The sequence below is a fragment of the Salvia splendens genome, chromosome 12, assembly GCF_004379255.2.
Source record: "Salvia splendens isolate huo1 chromosome 12, SspV2, whole genome shotgun sequence".
Taxonomy (NCBI): domain Eukaryota; kingdom Viridiplantae; phylum Streptophyta; class Magnoliopsida; order Lamiales; family Lamiaceae; genus Salvia; species Salvia splendens.
Genome location: NC_056043.1, coordinates 33,365,486 through 33,390,608, shown reverse-complemented (window position 1 = coordinate 33,390,608; position 25,123 = coordinate 33,365,486). Strand labels below are relative to the sequence as shown.

At 39.5% G+C, this 25,123-nt stretch overlaps 3 protein-coding genes and 1 pseudogene across 4 annotated transcripts; all 4 read left to right on the top strand.

Annotated features, from left to right (window-relative positions):
• Positions 1-4,487: 4,487 nt before the first annotated feature.
• LOC121758271 (WUSCHEL-related homeobox 4-like) lies at positions 4,488-5,869 on the top strand. 2 transcript variants are annotated; one of them, XM_042153679.1, is made up of 3 exons: positions 4,488-4,847; positions 5,162-5,401; positions 5,479-5,869. In XM_042153679.1, the coding sequence occupies exons 1-3, from the start codon at positions 4,641-4,643 to the stop codon at positions 5,623-5,625; spliced, it is 594 nt and encodes a 197-aa protein (XP_042009613.1). In that variant the 5' UTR covers positions 4,488-4,640; the 3' UTR covers positions 5,626-5,869. The 2 variants fall into 2 exon arrangements, with proteins under 2 accessions (XP_042009613.1, XP_042009612.1); XM_042153678.1 differs by having other exon boundaries at positions 5,159-5,401.
• Positions 5,870-8,172: 2,303 nt separating this feature from the next.
• LOC121759323 (polyadenylate-binding protein 2-like) lies at positions 8,173-12,082 on the top strand. The gene is made up of 9 exons (XM_042154865.1): positions 8,173-8,576; positions 8,944-9,062; positions 9,496-10,152; positions 10,272-10,349; positions 10,437-10,526; positions 10,795-10,929; positions 11,121-11,294; positions 11,372-11,569; positions 11,658-12,082. The coding sequence occupies exons 1-9, from the start codon at positions 8,312-8,314 to the stop codon at positions 11,883-11,885; spliced, it is 1,944 nt and encodes a 647-aa protein (XP_042010799.1). The 5' UTR covers positions 8,173-8,311; the 3' UTR covers positions 11,886-12,082.
• Positions 12,083-12,435: 353 nt separating this feature from the next.
• Positions 12,436-16,734, top strand: LOC121758681 (polyadenylate-binding protein 8-like). Its single transcript, XM_042154060.1, has 9 exons — positions 12,436-12,900; positions 13,533-13,651; positions 14,084-14,740; positions 14,850-14,927; positions 15,017-15,106; positions 15,446-15,580; positions 15,771-15,944; positions 16,023-16,217; positions 16,297-16,734. The coding sequence occupies exons 1-9, from the start codon at positions 12,624-12,626 to the stop codon at positions 16,531-16,533; spliced, it is 1,962 nt and encodes a 653-aa protein (XP_042009994.1). The 5' UTR covers positions 12,436-12,623; the 3' UTR covers positions 16,534-16,734.
• A 620-nt stretch (positions 16,735-17,354) lies between these two features.
• Positions 17,355-22,360, top strand: LOC121757925 (annotated as a pseudogene).
• The last annotated feature ends 2,763 nt before the right edge of the window (positions 22,361-25,123 follow it).

Below are 25,123 nucleotides of genomic sequence, written 5' to 3'. Positions count from 1 at the left end.
TCCTCTATCTTTAAACCATGGTTTTGTACCATTGGCGTCTCTGCTGGCTTGCATTCTAGTAGCCCTGTCTCTGTTAGCAGATCTAGGACGTACTTTTTCTGTCGCAGGAAAATCCCCCTTTTTGATCGCAGAACTTCAATCCCCAGAAAGTACTTCAGGTCTCCTAGATCCTTCATCTCAAACTCCTGAGAAAGATTTTCTCGTAGCTTCTTGATCTCAGCTGTGTCATTTCCTGTGATTATCATAGCATCCACATAGATTAGGAGACAAGTTATGTTGTCACCTTTTTTCTTGAGGAAAAGAGTATGATCTGAGTTGCTTTGCTGGTATCCATGCTTCTGCATTGCCTGGCTGAACTTCCCAAACCATACTCTGGGTGACTGTTTCAGACCGTACAATGTTTTCTTTAGGCGACATACTTCTCCTGGGTCGAATTCACTAGAATAGCCAGGTGGGACCTCCATGTATACTTCTTCTTCCTTTTTCAGTTCTCCATGCAAGAATGCATTAGTAACGTCGAGCTGATGTAGGGGCCAGTTCTGATTTGCTGCAACAGACAATAGAATTCTTACTGTGCTCATTTTAGCCACCGGTGAGAAAGTCTCGTCGTAGTCAATCCCATACGTCTGAGTGTAGCCTTTTGCTACCAGCCTTGCCTTGTATCTCTCAATGGAACCATCGGCTCGTCTTTTTATGGTGAAGATTCATCTGCATCCAACTGGTCGTTTCCATAGCCAAGCCTGTCTGTCTGTGGATCCGTGAGTCAGCATCGCGATACTCTGTTGAGCTACCTCATCCACATAGTAGAGACCACGTCGCTTAGTGCCACGCCCAACAATCGTCCCCGTCTGAATATCCTGTAACATGCAAAAGGATGGTTGCATTAGTAAGGTGCAATTAAGTTCTTTCGTGACATGACTAACCGCCAACAATTTATGAGACAAGGTCGGCACATATAGGCAATTTGAGATTTTTAGAGCGTGTGAAATCTGAATAGTTCCCGTTCCCTGGACAGTAAGTAATTCCCCATTGGCAGTTTGAACGTAGTTTTTGTGAGGTTTGGTTATCCCAGTAAAATCAGACTTATCAAATGACATAGTGTCGGTTGCCCCACAATCGAAAATTCAATCCTTATCCTTATGCGAGGATTCGGACATGCTACAGGCTGCAGAAATATTCTCTAGGACTTGAAAACTGTTTTTGCAATTAATTTGTGGCTCAAATTCTAATTCCCTAGAGTCTGGGGGCCTTTTCCAACAATGTGAGAATATATGGGGTCAATATCTAATTTAAGCTTATTCGGGGGCCGCATAAATAGAGAATGAGGTATCTTTTCATATACTCCGGATTTTGGGGGACCGAATTGTAGTAAAGGTGGAAGTGAGGGGTTTAATTTAGAATCAAACCCCTCTTTACCTTCACCAATTTGTGCCGTCACTATTCCTTCCCCAAATTGAGCCACCGCTGCATTCTCTGTTCCGGCTGCGTCACTCCTTCCAGTGGTGGTGGGTCCGGTGCTGCCCTCTGCATTTGCGGCGCCGGTAGCCCGGTCTCTCTCCCCCGCTGCCGGAGCAACTCTGTTTCCCTTATTCGACCAATTTCGCTATGCTCTCCGCTTCTTCATTTCGTCCCACCATTCGGGGTAGCCGACGAGGAGAAAACACTGATCTTTGGTGTGTTTTCTCCCCCCGCAGTGACCGCAAATCAATTTGTTTCGGTCATCTTCAATTCGCCGGTCCTCCCCACGACTTGGGTTCTGCCCGGGCCGTCCGCCGCTACGTGCTGCCAGCCCCACTCCGATACCTCCGTTCATTTGGGTTTCTCGTACATCGGTGGTTGCGGGCTTGAGTACTCCGTCATTGGTGGCTTCGCGGCGGACGGTGGCGTAGGCGTCCCTGACCGTAGGTAGAGGGTCCCTTTTGAGGATCTCCCTTTTGGTGGTTTCATGGCTGTCATTGAGTGCCATTAAGAATTGGAACAACCGTATTTCTTGTGTCTCCTTGTTGTGTGTTGCAATGTCCTCCGCGCACTTCATCGGGTTGGGCTTTTTTCGGTCGATTGACATCCAGATGTTTTGGAGTTTGTTCCACAGTTGTTCAAGTGTCATCTCCCCCTGTTTCATATTGCTCGCCTTTCTTTGCAGGTCGTAGACTTGTAGCGAGTCTCCTCCACTACCATACGTCACCGCCAATCCCTCCCATAGTTCCTTTGCCGTTGGGTATTGTGAAACCTCGTTTGTTGATTATCCACCCGAACACACAGTGATCCAACTTTTGCCATGTTGCGTAGTTAGGATCGGTGGTCGGTGGTGTCTCTGAATCCCGTGAGATGTGGGAGGATAATCCCTTCCCACCAATCGCTCGTTTGATGAGGTTCGCCCAGAGAGGATAGTTATCTCCCGAAAATTTGGTTGAGATAACAATCTCGCCTAGGTTGTCTGGGTTGGCTGCCGGTTTTGGAGGTGGAGTTGAGGAGCTTTGCATGCTCTGCCGGATGAATTCTGCAAATTTTGCTGCAAAATCGTCTGAGAAGTTCACGATTGGATTTGTGGTCTCCTTTGGTTCCTCTGAATCTGACATTGTGGTGTTTGTTTTGATGCAGGTTTTCTGCCTCTTGGTAAGAAGGTTTGAGATAGGTATATTTGGACGATGATGATGATAAAATCTGAGTTCCTATTGTTCAACCTGCTCTGGTACCATGTTGATTGGTGATAACCGAGAGAGGGAAGAAACGATAGAAGACATAGCTGGAGGAATTTTCTGTGTGTATATTTCATCAATGGAGCAATCCTCTTAATATAGAGGATTACTCTAATTACACATGATAAGAATCCCCTAATTACATACGCTATCAATTACATATTAATTTTACGATTATTTCCTAAGTTACATGATTTGATTTCCCACTGATTTGGTTTCCATATTCTAACACATTCAGTAGGTGTGAGGCGACACACCACATCCGTATCTTGAAAAGGAAAAGGTGTGTTTGCATTTTCATGTTTTGGGATTGGAAGAGTTTTGTTTTTAACTTCTTAACATTCTTTTCTCTCACCTCTTTGTAGAGAGAGAGCCACCGAAAAGCATATAAACGACGACAAGTTATCATGAAAGCAAGAAATTTAAGCAGTTTGATTAGACTACCCAACCATACGCATGAATTTATATAAATATGCCCCATATGTCAATTATTCATTTTTGAGTGAATTTAAATCACACAGTATTATGTACCACTCCAAAACTGCTTCGATTTATTAATATTTTATTTAGTAAAATTACACTCCAAAAGCTAGAGGCGTGATTAATTAATTTATTTTAAAAAAAGAATAGAGTGAATCAGAATCCATTTTTCTTGGTTTAAAACTATATATATAAACTAGCTCCAATAGTTCTTGGGGGACTTTGAGTAATAATTGTTTATACTAATTATTATTCGGCCAATTGGAGATCGATACAAAATTTAGTACTGTATATTACTTTCAAATTAGCATTTAAACCCAATAGTAGAATTGCAACACAAATTTAAAATTATTTTTTTTGTGTGAGAAATTTGAAAACTATATATACCACCCTTTGAAAACTATGGATTGAACCTATAATCCTATAATCAAACAAACATATATACCGAATTCACGATAAACAACACGTACGATTCATTGAACTTATACAATTTTTATAGAAGTTGATTCAAATTAAAACTATTTCCCCTACCAATTCATACTTTTTAACAATAAATTCATCATATTTACTAACTTGTAGTACTATAAAGTATAAAGTATAAAGGAGCTTGGTATTGCAGGGCAATCTTACTCTAAGAATGTCAATTCAGCCTGAAAACTTGCAATTTATCAAATTTGTCCATTAAATTAAGGTGTTAGAGCTTGAAATTTCTAAATTCGATAAATTTATGACCGATTAACACGCATATCGAGTAGGTTTCGATTGACATGTATATGATATATGTGACAAAGCAGTTAGCACCATTTACGTGAAGACCATTGTTGGCATAAAGTATGACACGAGAAATAAGGTTCACGATATATATGAATCCAACCGATATACCATCCAAAAAATACAACAGAAATTAAATATTAGGCAGTTACGACTCACCGAAATAACCACTCTCATAAAAGCAACAACTGAATCCTCACTAATTAAAAAGTCCAATATTAAGAAGTCGCATATACTCAATTGGTAAAATATTTACCCTTCAATCAATAGATTAGAGATTCGAGTCATCATAAGAGTCGATGAGATTTGAGCATCATTAGTGATCAATCTTAAAAAAAAGCACATATAAATAAAAATTACTATCTAGGTATAAAAGAAGGAATCAAATGAAAATGAACTAGGTAGTATATCATTAAAGCAAATACACTAATGTTGCTTTTGTGACCTAGAATAGAGAAGGGTATCACTTTCCCATTTCTCTTTATAAGATAGGAAAATTCTCAAGTCAACCTCACCTCATCATTTGGTCTTGCTTAATTAATCTACTACCCTCACTCTTAACTTTATTTCCCTCTTTATTTTCTTTTCCCCTCTTCTCATCAATGTCACCACCTTTCTAGCCTACACACACACACATACACACACACATATATATATATATAACCACCACAACCTTTCCCAATCAAAAAAATGTCACCCGTGCGAACCCAAGCCTCCATGAAAGTCGCACGTGGGTACGAGTCGGCCACCCTCGCCCTCGCCTGCAAGCGCCTCCGCCCCCTCGCCCCCGCATCCGCCTCCACAGCCGCCGCGTTCGATATCAAGAGCTTCATCAGACCGGAAAGTGGTACTAGGAGACATGGAAACTCGGATTATCAGAAAAGAGAATCAGTTCAGGTGACATGTCCATACAAAATTAAATCTCTTATTTTTCTAATTAATATTAATAATACATATGTTAAATACTGATTTCCACCAAAACCTGCTAGAATTAAGCTGTGTATGTTATTTAAAATGGTATGGAAGCTGGATTTCCAAGTCAGAAATTGCAGTTCACATTATGCAAATGTCTCTATTGCATGCAATAAAACACACACACACACACTAGACTTTTCAGTGTGTATGCATCTACTTATTGATACAGTATATCCTTTTCACACTTTTTTCAAATCCAACAAGAAAAAAAGAAACTTCTGATGTGAATGCAGCAGGCGGTGCCCGGTGGGACGAGGTGGAGTCCGGCACAAGAGCAGATCGAAATACTCGAGAGGCTTTACCAAGGCGGCATGCGAACCCCCAACGCCCAGCAAATCGAGCAGATCACGGCGCAGCTCGCCAATTACGGCAAGATCGAAGGGAAAAACGTGTTTTACTGGTTCCAAAACCACAAGGCGCGTGAGCGCCAGAAGCAGAAGCTCGGCAGGCTGAGGCCGCCTCCTCCCTTTACCGCGGTAAATAGTAACTTTATAATTTACTAAATTTATCTAAAATTTTACCTGGTCGGATATTTTACTAGGCTCACCTGCAGGGAGAGGAGTTGGATTGTGGAGGTCAAAAAAGGAAATGTGGACCGAGGGCGTTCGATCAAAGCGTTGAAGTAGATTATAGATGTTTAGAAGAAGGAGAAGATAGAACCCTCAAGTTATTCCCTTTGCACCCAGAGGGAAGATCTTGAGGGTTTAATAATGGAATTAATGTTTGGCATTAATTAATTATGGTTATTTGTAGTCGAATAACTGTAGACGTTTCTGTTTAGCTTTTTATTTGTAGTATGCTTTTGATTAATTAATGCTATGCAGCTGCCAGTCCAATGTTTACTTTCCTTTTTTTTCTTGGTTTGAAGAAGGGAAGGGAGGAAGAAAATTAGTTGTATGTGGCCAACTTTCTGAACATATTTTCAGTTATACAGTGAATTATTTGTAGATGTGATGGCTATTTGGAAGCGTTACTTGACTATAGAAATATTTACTTTTTGGTTGGAAAATGGATCTATTGCTGAGAATGGTAGGACACTGAAGTCCATGCACGTCTACAACTTCCTTTCTTTCATGGGCAATTTTGGTGTGTGTGTGTCAATGTATAAATTTATTTTATGAATATTTGTGAGGTAGTGGTAGGAGGGCCACGGTGTAATTGATTGGGACGACACAGTTTGGAGGGAATGAATTTGAAAATATATAGGATATATATATTTTTTTGGATATTATATATGTTTTGAATTTGGCATGCAAATTTCATCTTTTAAACTCGAATTGAATAAGAAGGTTTGTGTGGTATTGTATGTAATCTTTGTATAGAGTTTAATTTTACATGAAAGAAGATAATTCTTAAAGTGTGAATTACAAGTTAATTCCAAATTCTAATTCACTAATTTTATTTTAACATTTCCCTCAAATCTTGATTCTTGAATTGTCTAAAACTGATGTAAAAGCTTATGGAGTTATTGATGTCTAATCTAGCATTTAAGTGACTTGAATTGAGGAACGAGGAATAATAAGTACTATGTATGTCAGTCTCAAAATACTTGAATTGTATCCCAAGTTACTTAAATAAAAATATTAACAATGAATCTCCTATACCATGTAATAACTAGAAATTTCAATCTATTAAGTCAAGGAGAAGTAAGTGTCTTATCAACTGCACTTTTTTTTCTTAATTTTTTAGTACGTTTCACTCATGTACATATCTCATATTATTGGGAGCTAGGCAAAAGTAAAATTGAAATGAAACGGATGAAGTATATTATCATACACTTTCTACACAAAACCTAAAAAAGCAATAAAATTTTGTGTAAGTAATTATTGAATGGACTACAGCCAACAAGCTGCTTTCCTAAAAGACGTTTTAGCCCATATTTCAAGTATATGGGCCTCAAATTTTCTAAATAGTATTAGTACATTTATCACGGGCCTTCATACAAAGATTCGGGGTTCTTAACTATTTTTCCCCATATTTCATTTTGCCCAATATTCTCTTTATGGGTGTTGCCCAATTTGTTTTCAAGTGAGAGAAAAAACAATTCATACCTACTATCTAAAATACAAATCAATAATGGTGAAATATATTGAAGTTCGTATAATTTGTAAAATAAATTTTGTTATTTGGAGTAAAGGATATTTGACTCTTAAAATTCCAAGATCACAAATATTTTAAAATCTTATTCAGTACAAATTATCTAAATTAATTTTATTATATTATTAATACCATTTTTTTTTCATGAAGCGGAACTATTTATGAAATTTATTGACTTTCTTTAAATTTCAAGATCACGAATATCTTAAAATGTTACACGATACAAATAATTCAATTACCTTCTTAATAACAATATCTGTTTTTTCTGAAATGGAAACTTTATTAATAAAATCTACTTACTACTTGACTTTGAAAATTCCAAGATCACAAGTCCTTTAAAATCTTATGCAGTACAAAGTATTCCCTCATTTTCATTAATTGATATCGGTTGACTTGATATAGATTTTAAAAATATAGTGAAAAAAATTAATGAAACGTGAATCCTACTTTTATATATTAATTTTATAATAAAATATGTTTAGATTGAGTTTGTGAAATTTGAATTACATTACTAAAAATATTAAAAAATTAAGGATGTCAATTAATTGAAGACAGACAAATGAAAATGAGAATTTGTGGAGTATCTAAATAGTTAATATTTATAACATTCTTAATTATTTTGTCCTAAATTTGAGAACATTGCGAGAATAAATTTTACCGCGTCATTAGAGCATCCACAATGGCAGATGTCCCGGCGGATGTCGGATCGGCGTGCCGGACGTCCGCGCGGGACGTCCGCCATTAGGCAGCATGCATACGGATACGGACGTCCGCTGCGGACACCGGAGTTCCGCGGCTTTCCGGGACGTCCGCCATTGCGTTGACACGACGGACGTCCCGATTTTTTATTATTTTTTTGGATGTCCGTCGGGATGTCCTTGGGGATGTCCGCCATTGTGTAGTGAGATGTCCTTATGACGTGACAGTGCAGTGTGATGTCCTTATGACGTGACAGAAAATGTTTTTTTAGAATGTCCGTCGGGATGTCCGCCGGGACATCCGTCCCATTGTGGATGCTCTTAGTGGTAGGTACACGTGGCGTTATCTATGCTCCTACATCGCAGATGTTCAATTTCAACGGCTGCGATTTAACCCCTTTCATGAATTAGGGTTACACCACAGTCACTCATATATATCGCCACCTCTTCATTTTCCTCCGTGAGTGCGGTGCAGTTCCCCCTGCTCTCCCGAAAAACCCAAAAAAAACTTTGTTCCATTTTCTCCCTCGATCAGTTACGAGGAGTAAGGAAGTATCAAATAGAATCAATAATCCAGCTGAAATTGAAGAAATGGCGCAGGTTCAGGCACAGCACCAGAATGTGGCGGCGTCCTCCCCCGGTGGAGTGGCGGCAGCTCCTAGTGGGGCGACGGCTGGGCAGCTTCAGGCTACCACCTCTCTCTACGTCGGTGACTTGGATTTGAACGTCACGGACTCGCAGCTCTACGATCTGTTCAATTCGACCGGGCAGGTTGTGTCGGTTAGGGTTTGTCGCGACATTGGCACTCGCCGCAGCCTTGGCTATGGCTACGTCAACTTTAGCAACCCCCAGGATGGTTAGCACTTCGAAATTTATGATTTTTTCACCATTCGCTGCATTTCATTTTAGAGCCTTTGTTTGCGTGTGCTTGTATATTTTGAGACAAAATGTTTTAGCTTTCTGACATTTACGTGTTTAGAGAGATTAGATTGGGAATAAAATGGAGATGGTGAATGTTTTGTAATTGATAAATCACATGACTGTAAACATTTTCCTTGCTTCCGATTATTTAGTACTTTGGTTAAGAAGATTTGTCAGTTATTTAGCTCTTCTGCTTTGTCTGTAGTTTTATATCTTGTGCCTTTTATGTATGTATATTTCCATATAAATAAACGAATGTTGTTGTGCACTGTCTGATGTTTTCCTATCATTCGAACTAACAGCTGCTAGAGCTATGGAAGTCTTTAACTTCACACCCCTGAATAACAAGTCTATCCGAGTCATGTACTCTCACCGGGATCCCAGCACTAGAAAAAGTGGAACTGGAAATATCTTTATTAAGGTAATGTTCAGATCATGTGTTTGATTTGTTTATATCCATTATTTAAGTCTTTCTAATAGTAGTTTTTGTTCTCAAATAGTTTGAACTTAATTTAAAAGATACTGTCACATATATTTAATGCTTATGATATTGAGTTATTATCTTGGTTCATCTATGTAGAGTCTTTAACTGCTTTGTTCTTAGTTGTGCCAAAATACGAAATTAGCTCCATCCTTTATTATGATACACAGCTATTGGAGTGTAGAACTGTCTAGCGATTCGATCCCATATTCTGATTATTTAGATGAATAGTGGTGCTGCTCTTTCATTCACTAGTTTTAATATTATAACTGACTATCTGTATATATGTAACCTACCCACTTTTTTACGTTATTCTCGTTAGAGCTCTGTTTATCTTTTGCTTTGTGTGCTTCCTAATGAACTTCCTTTGCAGAATTTGGACAAGTCAATTGATAACAAGGCACTACACGACACTTTTTCTAGCTTTGGAAACATCCTTTCTTGCAAGATAGCAGCCGATGCTAATGGCCAACCTAAGGGTTATGGTTTTGTGCAATTTGAGACTGAAGAAGCTGCACAAAATGCTATAGATAAGTTGAATGGCATGCTCATGAATGATAAGCAAGTCTATGTTGGGCATTTCCTCCGCAAGCAAGAGAGGGATACAACTCAGAACAATATCAAGTTCAACAATGTTTATGTGAAAAATCTGGCTGACTCTACTACAGATGATGAGCTGAAAGCAATTTTTGGCGAATATGGTGGGATAACTAGTGCTGTAGTGATGAGAGATGCAGAGGGAAAGTCAAAAAGTTTTGGTTTTGTCAATTTTGAACAGGCTGATGATGCTGCTAAAGCTGTTGAAGCTTTAAATGGAAAGAAATTTGATGACAAGGAATGGTATGTTGGCAGAGCACAGAAGAAGTCAGAGCGAGAGAATGAACTTAAAAGTCGGTTTGAGCAGACTACCAGGGAAACTGTTGACAAATTTCCAGGAGTTAATCTATATGTTAAAAACCTAGATGATAGCATTGATGACGAAAAGCTCAGAGAACTTTTTGCAGGATATGGCACCATCACCTCTTGCAAGGTATTTTACATAGTTTTATTCTGGACTAGATTGGATTTAGACTAACGACTATCACTTATTCTTCACTTTTTGATACATGTTTTCTAGTTATACTGATTTAATAATATCTTTGAATGCAGGTTATGCGAGACCCCAGTGGAATAAGCAGAGGATCTGGATTTGTTTCATTTTCAACTCCTGAAGAAGCTTCCAGAGCTGTGAGTTTACACATTAATGACATCCTTTTCATTGCTATGTAATTGATTTTTACCTGGACGATTTATATTATTTGTTTTTCATTCAAGCTTTCCGAAATGAGTGGGCAAATGGTTATCAGTAAGCCCCTTTATGTTGCTCTGGCGCAACGCAAGGAAGAGAGGAGAGCCAAGTTACAGGTACATTCTATTTTATATTATCTTTCTCTTGTCTACTTATTAAATCTGAAACATGCATTCATGAGGATTCTCCAACACTCTTTTCTTTGTGCTTGGTTACCCACTCTTTTGTTTCCAGTACGCTTATGCATGATGTTGGACTGCATTGCCCTATTTTACTCTCTTAGTTCTGGTTTTCTAATACTGAAATTTCTTCTTATGGTCTACACATGTTTTGTGTTGTCTCTTTGAATTATACTAATGTGTTCCGAAACCAATGTTAATTTAGGCCCAATTTATGCAAATGAGGCCTGTTGCAATGCCACCTTCTATGGCTCCACGCATGCCTATGTATCCCCCTGGTGCTCCTGGTATTGGGCAACAAATGTTTTATGGACAAGGTCCTGCTATGATTCCTCCTCAGGTATTCTTTTCTGAATTTTTATTGGAGTGCTTATCGAGTGTTAAGTGTTATCTAGAGGATCTGCTTCTTCTGATTCTTGATCATTTATCATCTTTTACTTGTTTGTAAAATTAAAAATCTTGGGAATGTGTCTATATGTTGAACTATTTGTTCTACTAATTGGATAATTCTAACTCAATTAAATGTTCTAGGCTGGTTTCGGTTATCAACAGCAGCTTGTTCCTGGAATGCGTCCTGGGGGCGGCCCAATGCCAAATTTCTTCATGCCGCTAGTGCAACAGGGTCAGCAAGGACAACTGCCTGGTGGCAGACGAGGAGTTCCACCACAACAAAATCAGCAACAAGTGCCTATGATGCAGCAGCAAGTTGTACTTCAGTTCCTGGATTTTCTAATCTTGTTTATCAAATATTTTACTAATCATTATTGTTTTTTTTTGTTTAGATGATGCCAAGAGGAAGGATTTACAGGTATCCTCCTGGCCGTAATGCACCAGATGGTTCCATTCCTGGTGTTGCTGGGGGAATGCATTCTGTTCCATATGACATGGGTGGCATGCTTCCTCGTGATTCTGCTGGTCCACAGCCAGTTACTGCTTTGGCTTCTGCCCTTGCTAATGCAACACCCGAACAACAGAGAACGGTAAGCAGACTGCCTCAAGTGTACACATTACATTTATTTTAGTCTCGTAGTAGCGTTTTTAATAATGTCAATACTTCTTTTGCTACAGATGTTGGGTGAGAATTTGTACCCCCTCGTTGATCAGCTGGAGCACGAGCACGCTGCGAAGGTCACAGGCATGCTTCTAGAGATGGACCAGACCGAGGTTCTTCATTTGCTCGAGTCCCCTGATGCTTTGAAATCTAAGGTTTCCGAAGCAATGGATGTCCTGAGGAACGTCCAGCAGGCGGGCAGCCCTGCTGACCAACTCGCTTCGCTGTCACTCAACGATTCTTGAGAGTGATGTAGACATGGTCCTTTCCTGCCTATGTGAAACAACTTTTTGCTAGTGAGGGTAGTTCTTATTTGGGAGCACATTGTCTAGGGGTTTTCATTTGATGAGATGATTGTTGTTTAAATTCCATTTTCTTTTGAATTTTGTTACAGTGGTTGGTTTCTGGAGTTTTAGCTATTCAATTTGTTTGCAATTTATCATCTGCGGCTGGGAAGTCCAATTACTTTTTGTGGGGTTTATTATATTCCTATATCGACAATAGAAAAATTATTTAAAGAAACACTTATTTTTAAACAAATTCTGAACAAACATTTGAATAAATCGCACAATTTTCTCAATTGGAATTCCGAATAAATGATGAATATGTGAATAAATACCGCAATTTTCTCAACAGGAAAATTTGACTACGTCACGAACTCACAATTCCACGGTGCACGTGTCGTCATCATAGATCCCCATAGACCAGATAATCGTATCAACGGCTGTGATTTCACCTCGTTCCTCCAGCTAGGGTTTCACATTGTTCATATTTATAGCGTCACAGTTAACTGTATTCACCGAGTGCGGTGCAGTTCCCTGCTCTCCCGAAAAAACCCAAAAATTTTCTCTCTAAAAGCTCCATATCGCTTTCCGTATCCCAATTTATCCCCTAATTTATCATTACACCCAGCTGAAAACCCAAAAAGAGAATCTCTTTTTTATTCTAGCCCTAGAACCAACAATCTCCCTGAAATTCGAGTGATGGCCCAGATTCAGGTGCAGCACCAGAATGTGGCGGCGACGGCTGCCCCAAATGGAGTGGCGGCGGTGGCGGCGCCGGCGCCTGGTGGAGCGGCGGTAGGACAGTTTCAGACGACCTCTCTGTATGTCGGTGACTTGGATTTCAACGTAACGGACTCGCAGCTCTACGATCTGTTCAATTCGGTCGGGCAGGTTGTATCGGTCAGGGTTTGTCGCGAGCTTGGCACTCAGCGCAGCCTTGGCTATGGCTATGTAAACTATGCCAACCCCCAGGATGGTTAGCGCTTTAAAATTTTATTGTTTTGTATTACCTATTGCTGAGGTTTAGAGTCTTTCTCTGCATGCACGGGCACGCACATGATTTAATCGCAGTATAGTAGTAGGATGTTAAACATGGTTGTGACGTTGAATCCTTCGGATGAAATTCTAACAACGATGACAGTATGTGTTAATTTTGAGAGAATAGTTTGTAATAGTAATGGAGATGGTGAATTTGTCATAATGAATATTTGGATTGTCAACAATTTTGAGTAGTGTTAATGTGATATGTGATAATGTTATTCTGATTTGCAAAAATTAAAAATAAAAATTTGAGCTTATATAATCTGAATCATCAGGTTGTTTTTGCATGTAAATGCTTGAGAAAAGGTGGTCGTTCTAAGACCTGAAACTTGTTGCAATATGTTTTGCATTTTAGGCATGTATGTGACTTCTTGCCATCTGTATAACATATTTCCTCATTTTGTTTGCTACTGTCTGGCACTGTGACCAATCATTTTCACTTCTAATATTTCTGCTCTTGTTACTTTTTTAATTTGGTGATTTTGTTGCTTGCGTATACTCTTTTCTAGCTAAACCAAAGCTGTGGTTTTTCACTGGCTAATATTATTACGTAATCTGTGGTAACAGCTGCAAGAGCTTTGGAATTGTTGAACTTCACTCCCCTCAATAGCAAGTCGATCCGAGTGATGTATTCTCACCGCGATCCAAGTGTTAGAAAAAGTGGAATGGCAAATATCTTTATCAAGGTAACATATTGTGATTGGTTTTTAATTTCTTCATTATAGAACCTTTTTGGTTTCTTTCTAGTCATTGTTTTTTGAGATGTTTTGATCTACGGCTACGTCACACCTTTTCATTGTTGACAAAATGTGGTTATTCTCTGTTGATTGCCTCTTTTTCTGGTTGAGCAAAGATCTGAAATTAATTCCATTTGCTAGTGTTATAGTAATTGACAATTTGGTGAGCAGAACTGTCAAGCAACTGAGTCTTAATTTTATGTTAAGAGGAAATGAGGAATAGCTCCACTGCTGTTTCATTCCTTAGTCATAATTCTACATACATGCTGTTTATCTGTTCTACTAACCCATTTTTTGTATGCTATTCTTGTTAGAGCTGTATTGTTATGATTTTGTACCTAGAGTTTCTGCATGTACGTTCTCATGAATTTTCTTTTGTAGAATCTGGACAAAGCAATTGACAACAAAGCTTTGCATGACACGTTCTCTAGCTTTGGCAACATCCTTTCCTGCAAGATTGCGACAGACCCCCATGGTCAGTCTAAGGGTTATGGATTTGTTCAATTTGATACTGAAGAAGCTGCACAAAGTGCTATAGATAAGTTAAATGGTATGCTTATTAATGATAAGCAAGTCTATGTCGGGCATTTCCTTCGTAAGCAAGAAAGGGATACTACACAGGCCAATGCTAAGTTCACCAATGTGTTTGTGAAAAATTTAGCTGATACCATTACAGATGATAATTTGAAAACAACTTTTGGTGAATATGGAGTAATCACTAGTGCTGTAGTGATGAGGGATGCTGATGGGAAGTCGAAATGTTTTGGATTTGTAAATTTTGAGCATGCTGATGATGCTGCTAAAGCTGTTGAAGCTCTAAACGGAAAGAAATTTGATGACAAGGAATGGTATGTTGGTAAAGCCCAGAAGAAGTCGGAGAGAGAGCAGGAACTTAAAACTCGGTTTGAACAAACTACCAGGGAAACTGTTGACAAATTTCCTGGAGTTAATTTATATGTTAAAAACATAGATGATAGCATTGATGATGACAGACTGAGAGAACTGTTTTCAGGTTTTGGTACCATCACCTCTTGTAAGGTATTAAATATTCGTTTCTTACACGGGATTCAAATAATGCTGTCATGACCATGTGATACCAATTGTCTCCAATTCTACTGATGCGATGATGTCTTGTCTTGGGTTATAGGTTATGCGTGATCCTAGTGGAATAAGCAGAGGATCTGGGTTTGTTGCCTTTTCAACTCCTGAAGAAGCTTCCCGAGCTGTGTGTATTGATACTATAACTATGTTTTTCTAGATGAAATATCAATATTATGTGCTTGAACTAATCGTGTTGTTGGTTGTCATTGTTAGCTTACTGAAATGAATGGGAAAATGTTAATTAGCAAGCCTCTTTATGTTGCATTGGCACAACGTAAGGAAGAGAGGAGAGCCAAGTTACAGGTATATGCTTCTTATTTGTAAATGCATGTATGGCTGTATTAGTTAATGGATTTGGTGAAACATGATATATTTTCCTTCTCTTGATGACCCACTGTTCCACAAAAATGAGAATAAAATGATGGTTTAAATCAGTTTCCACTTTCCACCAGTGTTTTTGTTACAAACTTCAAAGACATGATGCCTGCATGTGTGTAACCATTTTTGAACTAATTGCCCAGATCAAGTTTTTTCCTTTTTTCTGATTTACGGCTATTACTTCTTGATATTTGCACATGTTTCAAATTATCGTGTATAATGACTTTATTTGTTTCGAAAACTGTGGTACACTTCTACTTCTAGGCCCAATTTTTGCAAATGAGGCCTGTAGGAATCCCACCTTCTATGGCTCCACGTATGCCCATGTATCCCCCTGGTGCACCTGGTATCGGGCAGCAGCTATTTTATGGACAAGCCCCTGCTATCATGCCTCCTCAGGTGATCATTGTCTGAGCTTAATAGTTTATTATGTGAGGTTGTTTTCATATTATTGTGATATGGAGGTGAGTTTTGGTGGTAAATTTTTTGTCCTTGTAATATGTGAATAGGATATGCTACGTTTGACATGTGGCACCTCTGTCGTTTTTAACGATTATTAGATAATTCTAACTACTGCAAAATGTTTTAGGGTGGCTTTGGTTATCAGCAGCAGCTTGTTCCTGGAATGCGCCCTGGGGCTGCTCCCATGCCAAACTTCTTTATGCCACTAGTCCAACAGGGTCAGCAGGGCCAACGACCTGGTAGCAGACGAGGAGGTCCAGGGCAACAAAATCAGCAACCTGTGCCGATGATGCAACAGCAGGTTCTACCAACCTTTCCGATGTTTTTAGATCTTACATGGTTCACTGTTGTGCTAATCATGATGTATTCTTTTGTTTAGATGATGCCAAGGGCGAGGATGTATAGGTATCCTCCTGGTCGTAATGTGCCAGATGGGCCCATTCCTGGTGGAATGCTTTCTGTCCCATACGACCTGGGTGGCATGCTTCCTCGCGATTCTGCTGTTCCACAGCCTATGCCAGTTACTGCTTTGGCTTCTGCCCTTGCCAATGCAACACCTGAACAACAGAGGACGGTAAGCAGTCTGCCCCAAGTGTACAAATTTCATTCATTTTTTTTTCTCGTCCAGTGTGTTTAACGTGTATACTCGACAGATGCTGGGTGAGAACTTGTACCCGCTCGTTGATCAGCTTGAGCATGAGCATGCTGCGAAGGTTACAGGAATGCTTCTGGAGATGGATCAGACTGAGGTTCTTCATTTGCTCGAGTCGCCTGATGCTTTGAAATCAAAGGTTTCTGAGGCAATGGATGTCCTGAGGAACGTTCAGCAGGCTGGTAGCCCTGCGGACCAACTTGCTTCGCTGTCGCTCAACGACAACCTTGTTTCTTGAAAGTGATGTGAACATGGTCATCTTGTCCTGCCTATCTGAAACAACTTTTTGGTAGTGAGGGTTTTATATTTGGAGACAATTTAGGATTTTGCATTTGAGATACTTTCTGTTGGCTTGCAATTACTTTTCTGGATTTAACCTAAGTTCGTTGGTTTTTGGAATTTAATCGAGTTGAATGTCATTGCAATTTGTGTCCGATAATTTCGTGTCCACTTTGAATGCGATATTTACTTAGATATAATACTCACATACCTTCCCCAGTGATTACACATCTTACTCCACTATTTAAGAAGAAAATAGAAGAAGATAGTAAAGTAGGAGTAATTCTTTATTCCAAGAGTTTTCTTCAATTAAAGCACACAGGTCAAAACAAACGAAGAAGTCACATTTGTGTTAATCTCACTGAAATCCATAAACCTTCCTCATGCCAACTTGTTGGTTAGTTGATACGCGACAGGGTGTTGGTGAAGCGTCATGCCATCATATCTCTGTCCAAACTCCCTGATTTTCTGACACCAGGCCGACAAGATCCGCTCCCTCCCGTCGAGGATAGTTTGAAGAATACCCGATGTCGTGTTTGTGAAATGCCCCGACAACATATCGCTGCCCAAACTTGATGTTCCGACACCATCCCAGCGCAGTTGGCAAGCGCGCAGGATGGGTTGAAGCATCGCAGCCTCGGCAGTGATACACCCACGTCTTGGGATTCATCTCCTTTTCACAGAGTTCGCAGAAGAATTCACTTGGATGGTTGGCGCTAGCAGCGGGTGCTTATCCCGTCTACAATTATTCACTTGTGCCGGCAGCAGCATACACCGTGAATGCAATATGATATCGCAGACATCACATCTGTAGCAGGAATCACCACTTGTAGGATCATCACACGCACTGCACATGCGCGGAATGTTCCTTTTCCCCTTGGTCATCACTCCCATGAGCTGAAGGTTGAGATTGTGGTAGGGGTGAGCTGCGTGTTTTATGGTGTCGGGTAGACAAAAGCACTTTATATCTACTATGAACTTGCACTGTTTGCAACAATATACGAGTCCATTTGTAAAATACTTACAAGAGATGGTGCAGCGAGTGTTGGACACATTTGAAGGGTTAGGATGTGATAAGGTTGGGGGTGGAGTGGATGACCGGATAACCCAAATGGTAATACATAGCAAGCTAAGTGAAGAAAGTATTCGCATTCACCACAAGGGAGAGCGGGTGGGCGTGGAGGTGGAGGCAGTCCAAGGCAGCTCACATTGATGCAGAATGGACAAACGGTGCAGATATAGAAGTTCCCTCCGTGTGAGGCGCCACAAGCATCACTCAGCCCTCCGCAGTAGTATAAGGTCGTGGCGCGGATGGCTGGGATGTTTGGTGAAGCTGGGCTCGCCCATCACATCCATGCTATGCACGCACCCTATGTGGATGTGGAAATCGCACGAGGCCGAGCAGCTGTACCCTATCCCTCCTTCGATCATGTGTCCACACTGCACATGGTGGGGGGAACAGACTGATCTCCAGCGGCATTTTTCGTGTAATGTTAGGTCGTCGCCACAGTTGTCATCGCTGCATCTGTAGACAAGCTGTCCGGAGAAGATGTAGTCATGGCAGACTTCACATATTGGTCCACTGACATTGGCTAGGGTGAGATTGAGTGCGTGTGGATGGACCAAATGATGAAGAAACACCTCACTCTTCACTTGCTCAATATCACTCATCTTCTCTCTCTCTCTCTTTTCAAACTCTCAACAAAAAGACTGCGTTTCGTGGTGTGTGATTTGATGATAATTAAGATTTCAATCTAAATTAGTAGTACTACTCTATATATAGGACGTGACACTACTCACACGTCTCATCAAAGAATATCGTCTTAAACAAATTGTTTTTCCTAATCAAAGAATATTTGTTTGGTATTTTCTGGTTCTCAACTTTTGGATTTGGTTTATTTTAGTCCGAAAGTAACGAAGCCGATACGTTTTGATTAGCAATTAACAGCGGCATTGCATTGCTGGTAAAGGGGTGTCAGGTTGGTCATCTTCTGTTGTGGCTCGATGGATGGCTCGATGGATACAATTTGTTTATGTTAGAAAATTTAATTACACGTAGTGTGTTCAGTTAATCAAACACTATGTTGTAAAAATAAAAATACTGTAAATTACCAATTTAACAAACACTGTATTCGTCCTAAATTTATATTCCCGGTTTGACTTCGTACAAGATTAAAAATTGTGAAGAAAAATGGTGGAAGAAGATAGTGGAATGTGAGTCTCTCCCTTCCTCCGTTAACAATTAGAAATTAAAAATGACGTGGATTCTCATTGGTCGTCTCTTACTTTTATTATTCGAAACTCCAACAAACAGACGCGTGTGTGAGATTTGCTGGACTAAGATTTCGACCGTGGGATATATGTATCAGATTAAATTCCACAAGGTTAGAATATCTTAAACTTCACGTGTGAGTAAAGAACATCCAAAAGAAATTGTTTTTGCCTCTTTCTTTTAGAATCGCCTTCTTTTGTGTTGCTTTTATAATATGTATATGAGAAGCTGAAGCCTTTACTACTTAGTGATTTGCGAGAACAACAAGGCTAAACTTAGATCTTTTAAACTAACATGCGTACGAGGATAAGCTGAATAAGCAAACCACTAAATTAACAACAAACATGTCATTAATTAGCTAAGGAAACTTAGAGCAACCACAACCGTGCTCTTGCCAGCGAGCACGGTTGTGGGCCCGGCGCTACTATTCATGCCTGCTCTCTGGCAAGAGCACAACACCCACAGCTGTACTCTTCCGCAAGGACGAGCACAATTCAATTTAAAATTCAATTAAACAAAAACAATTCCATAATATTAAAATTCATTAAAAAACCACAATAAATATTACAAATTACAAATAAAATAAAAAACACATAATTAAAATCCTAAAAATTAAAAATTACATAATTAAATACTAAAAATTAAAAATTACATAATTAAACTCCTAAAAATTAAAAATTACATAATTATTGGCTAATATTACCCGAGGAAGACTACTCATCCGGCGGCACTAACCCCAATTGTTTTTGGAGACCCAATATCATGGTCTCGTGCGTTTGAAGTTGCGTGGGGGTCATAGTTGACCTATCGGCCATATTGAGTTGGCCTAAGAGCATCCACAGCATGTTGTTCGGGGGTGGAGGTGGCGCATAGGGAGCGGGGGCAGATGGAGTCGCGGCGCGACGGCGGTCGGCCGCCGCTTTCTTCCTTCCTTGCGGTCGGCGTCGGGGCTACCCAAGTTAGCTCCGGCGAGTTGGCTAGCCACTTCTTCGGAGCCGGCGTCGGATAGGGATACCGACCTTGACCGTTTGGAGGAGCCGCTAGAGGAGGATGTTACGACTCCCATATACTTCGGGTGCGTCCGCGTGTCCTGCCAAACGTTGAGGTACTTGAACGACTTGCCGTTCATGGATTGGTAGGTGCTCAGCGCGGCAGTGATGATGTCGACCTCGCTCCGGCCGCTCCCGGCATTCCGCGACTCCTGGAAGAAATAGCCATTGAACTTGCCAATTTCTTCGTTGGCTCGGCCGATTGAGTTGCGCACCATACTCTCGTTGCGCTCGATCGTTCCCGGCGGCCGGTTTTCATTGTACCGGCGAGAGACGCGCCACCAAAAGTGATCGCCGGATTGGTTCGTGCCAACCACCGCATCCTCGGAGATTTCCATGTACGCCTTGAACACTTTATCCATCTCCGCCGGAGTGTACGGTGTGCGGACACCGCAAGTAGGAAGAGGCGGAGTTTGGGAGGGGGCGGTCGGCCTATGATCCGGTGTCCACCTGTATCGCCCTTCGGAGGCACGTTGGTCGTCGATTGGGTATGGCCGGTAGCCACCCAGAACGCCTGAATCTTGGGTTTGAGGAGGGGCCGAATATTCCGTTTCCGGACTAGGAAACGGTTGTGAACCAAACCATTCGGGGTTCCAACCGTGAGAGGGCGGGTGGTCATCGCCTTGGCCGGACATTGTTATGTTGTAGGGTATGAGAGAATGAAGATGAAAATGGATATGGGAGAATGAAGATGAAAATGGATATGGGAGAATGAAGATGAGAATGGATATGGGAGAATGAAGATGAGAATTGTGTAGTTTGATGTGAATTTTTGGGTGTGAAAGTGGGGGTATTTATAGATGAAAGTGTGTATTTTGGGGAAAAAATAAAAATAAATAAATAAAGTGGTAAAAAACGGTAATAAACGGATATATTTTTATTGGGAAGTGAATTTTTTTTATTTTTAATCGGTTTTTTTAATTAAAAATCGATTTTTAATTAAAAAAAATTCAAAGGCAACGGATATGTCGTTGCCCAATCACCGCGCGCCACGTGTCCTGCTCGCTGGCACGGCTCGATGCATCTTAAAGGCTTAAGCGAAATAGTACGAGTTAGCAATGACAAGAACCAAGGGCGGACCCATGAAGAGGCTTGGGATTCCATGGGACCCCAACCATTTGTCATATATATATATATATATATATATATATATATATATATATATATATATATATATAGGGTTTTGATCTATGCAAACGCATTCTTAATACAAAAATGCAGAACTAAGCATACAAAAGTCATTTTTAGGTCATTTGTAAGCTTATTTTTACGTCATTATAGTAAGGATGACAAGAAATGATCTTAACATGACCTCAAACCCAAAGTTTATAATATGACCTAAAACTGCATTACAATGACCCTCCGTGTTTTTGTTTAATTATTGACCATCGGATTATCAAATCTCAAGGTCAGGATTTGGTCTGGATTTTGTATTGAGATCAAGTTTTGTATTGATCATTTTCATATATATATATATATATATATATATATATATATATATATATATATATAGGGAGATGATCAAAATAAGTATGTGTTTAAATCCAGAAATGCAGACCAAATCTTGGCCCTAGGATTAGATGATCTAATGGTCAATAATTAACCAAAAACACGGAAGGTCATAATTAAGCAATTTTAGGTCATATTATAATATTTGGGTTTAATGTCATGCTAAGATCGTTTTAGGTCATGCTTTGTTAGCATGACCTAAAAATTACCTAATTATGACCTAAAAGTGACCTAATTATGATATTGTTCTGCGTTTCTGTATTTAAATCTAGTTTTGCATAGATCAAAACCCTATATATATATATATATATATATATATATATATATATATATATATATATATATATATATATATATATAGGGTCATGATCTATGGCAAACACCTCTTAACCATATAACTAGAGAACAAATCATAGCCACAAGATCAAGAAAATCAAGGGCTAGTATTAATACATGTAATTTTCTAATTTAAGGAGAAATTAATTCCCTCAATCACAAATTTACTCCACAATAACAAGGCGGGGGTATAATTGTCATTGCAGCCAAAATAATGTCATTGGCAAATTCACAAATTCAATTCGTTTGAGAACGAATTCTTCGTTGAGCTCCAAGAATCTGAGCAAGCGGAAGCAGGCGGCGGAGAAGAAGCCATACCGTGGGATTCAGATGCGCAAGTGGGGGAAATGGGTGGCGGAGATCAGGGAGCCCAACAAGCGCACCAGAATCTGGCTGGGCTCCTACTCCTCCCACGTCGCCACCGCCCGCGCATACGACACCGCCGTCTCCTCCTCCGCGGCCCCACCGCCCGCCTCAACTTCCCCGACTGCGTCCCCGAGTACTGCCACCAGGACCTCTCCGCCGCCGCCATCAGGAAGAAGGCCACCGAGGATGTTGTACTGTACTGTAAATGCTTCAGAAAGAAGGGGATTATCTCATACGTGGCTAAGTTGTGTTGATGAATTGATAAAATGTGAAGTTTGGCAGTGCTTATATTGCTTGTATAATGTTTTGAGGCTCAAATCTTTGGTTGCTCATCCTCTCTGTAAAAAGCAAGTAATTTGCAGAATGAATAAGGAAGGGTACTTGTGGATGTGATTTTACTTCACTCTTTTGTGAACAGTAAAATCAAAATAAAAGTGATGTCTTTTGTGAACAAGAGTGAAGTAAAATCAGAGTAAGAGTGATGTGTTTTGTGAACAAGAGTGAAGTAAAATCAGAATAAGAGTGATGTGTTTTGTGAACAAGAGTGAAGTAAAATCAGAATAAGAGTGAAGTAAAATCAGAATAAGAGTGATGTGTTTTGTGAACAAGAGTGAAGTAAAATCAGAATAAGAGTGATGTGTTTTGTGAACAAGAGTGAAGTAAAATCAGAATAAGAGTGATGTGTTTTGTGAACAAGAGTGAAGTAAAATCAAAACAAGAGTGAAGTAAAATCAGAATAAGAGTGAAGTAAAATCAGAATAAGAGTGATGTGTTTTGTGAACAAGAGTGAAGTAAAATCAGAGTAAGAGTGATGTGTTTTGTGAACAAGAGTGAAGTAAAATCAGAATAAGAGTGATGTGTTTTGTGAACAAGAGTGAAGTAAAATCAGAATAAGAGTGATGTGTTTTGTGAACAAGAGTGAAGTAAAATCAGAGTAAGAGTGATGTGTTTTGTGAACAAGAGTGAAGTAAAATCAGAGTAAGAGTGATGTGTTTTGTGAACAAGAGTGAAGTAAAATCAGAATAAGAGTGAAGTAAAATCAGAATAAGAGTGATGTGTTTTGTGAACAAGAGTGAAGTGAAATCAGAATAAGAGTGATGTGTTTTGTGAACAAGAATGAAGTAAAATCACAGTAAGAGTGATGTGTTTTGTTAACAAGAGTGAAGTAAAATCATGCTAATAGTGATGTGTTTTGTTAACAACAGTGAAGTAAAATCATCAAAATTTTGTGTATTATTTCACATATTGATTTTTTAATTTTACAGCAGCCTAATACAACAATATCGTAATCTATTTTCAGTTATACCATCAAATCAATAACAATAGCCAAGAAGATAATGAAATTTAATAGATAAACCTATAAGTATTTAGTTTAACACAGCCAAAGCCCGAAGCAAAAAAACACATAGGAGCGAGTTTGTAATTAGTTTTCTATTAGTATCAAATCAAATCTCTAGTTTATAATAAGTATCAAATCTCTGCCGCAGCATCGTCAATGTGACGCGATTGGTGGGACATCATGAACTAGTTCATCTTCTCCTCCATTGCATCGCAGCAAAATTTCTATCCATTTTCATTCCTTGCTCATTTAATTCCTCCCTTATTGGCTACAGAATAATGGCTCCAAAGCGTGATCACCGCCGTGAAACGCCTCCACTTCGACGCCGCGGAGAAGATAAAAAAGAACGATCTCAGTAGCTCGTTTTTTCTGTTCTGGAGCAGAACATCAACAATCTCAATCTGGAAGAAAACAAATCGCGTATGAGCTAATGAATTTCATAATGTAATTTCCAAAAATACCCTTGGCCTATTTTATATTATTAAAATAAATAATATTTGTTCCATTAAGATGTGTGGCTGAGATTTGTTCTCTAGTTATACACTTAAAATTAGTTATATCTTGATCACTACCCTATATATATATATATATATATATATAGGGAGATGATCAAAATAAGTATGTGTTTAAATCCAGAAATGCAGACCAAATCTTGGCCCTAGGATTAGATGATCTAATGGTCAATAATTAACCAAAAACACGGAAGGTCATAATTAAGCAATTTTAGGTCATATTATAATATTTGGGTTTAATGTCATGCTAAGATCGTTTTAGGTCATGCTTTGTTAGCATGACCTAAAAATTACCTAATTATGACCTAAAAGTGACCTAATTATGATATTGTTCTGCGTTTCTGTATTTAAATCTAGTTTTGCATAGATCAAAACCCTATATATATATATATATATATATATATATATATATATATATAGGGTAGTGATCTATGGCAAACACCCCTTAACCAAATAACTAGAGAACAAATCACAGCCACAAGATCAAGAAAATCAAGGGCTAGTATTAATACATGTAATTTTCTAATTTAATGAGAAATTAGTTCCTTCAATCACAAATTTACTCCATAATAACAAGGTGTGGGTATTATGGTAATTTTGTAAAAGCTTGATACCAAAATCAGGTCCTCCTCTGCTGAAGTCGTCTCCGCGCGATCGGGTTGGGGCTTCTTCTCTGGTGCGGCCTAATGTTCCTGACGCGCAGATCAGATTCGACAGTGGAAACCTTAGCTTCGATGAGCTGGATTTTAGTCTCCAGGCTGTGGAGGCTGGTGGCTTCTCTGAATAGGTCGGTGTACCTTCTGCGGCTGGCGGATGAGGAAGAGGATGGGGAGATGACTACGAGGAGGAGATCTTCGATGTCGTAGGCGACTTCTCTGGTCTCGACGATCCAGTTGTGGATTCCTTTTTCAATTTCCTGCCTGGCGTCAGCGATCTCGAGGATGGATTGCAACTGCCGGAGCTTCATTTGGATCACCTCGATTCGGCCTCGGATCTCGGGGATGTGGCGTGCTTCTTATATTAGGAGCTCGCTGAGGCTGCGTATTACACAGAATACGACGTATTCCCCTATTGTTGGTTGGGGATTGATTCAATTCAACTACGGATTTGATTTTTGAGAAAATGGTTATGTACTGCAAGTTGACTTTGAGTTGATGCCCAACCGT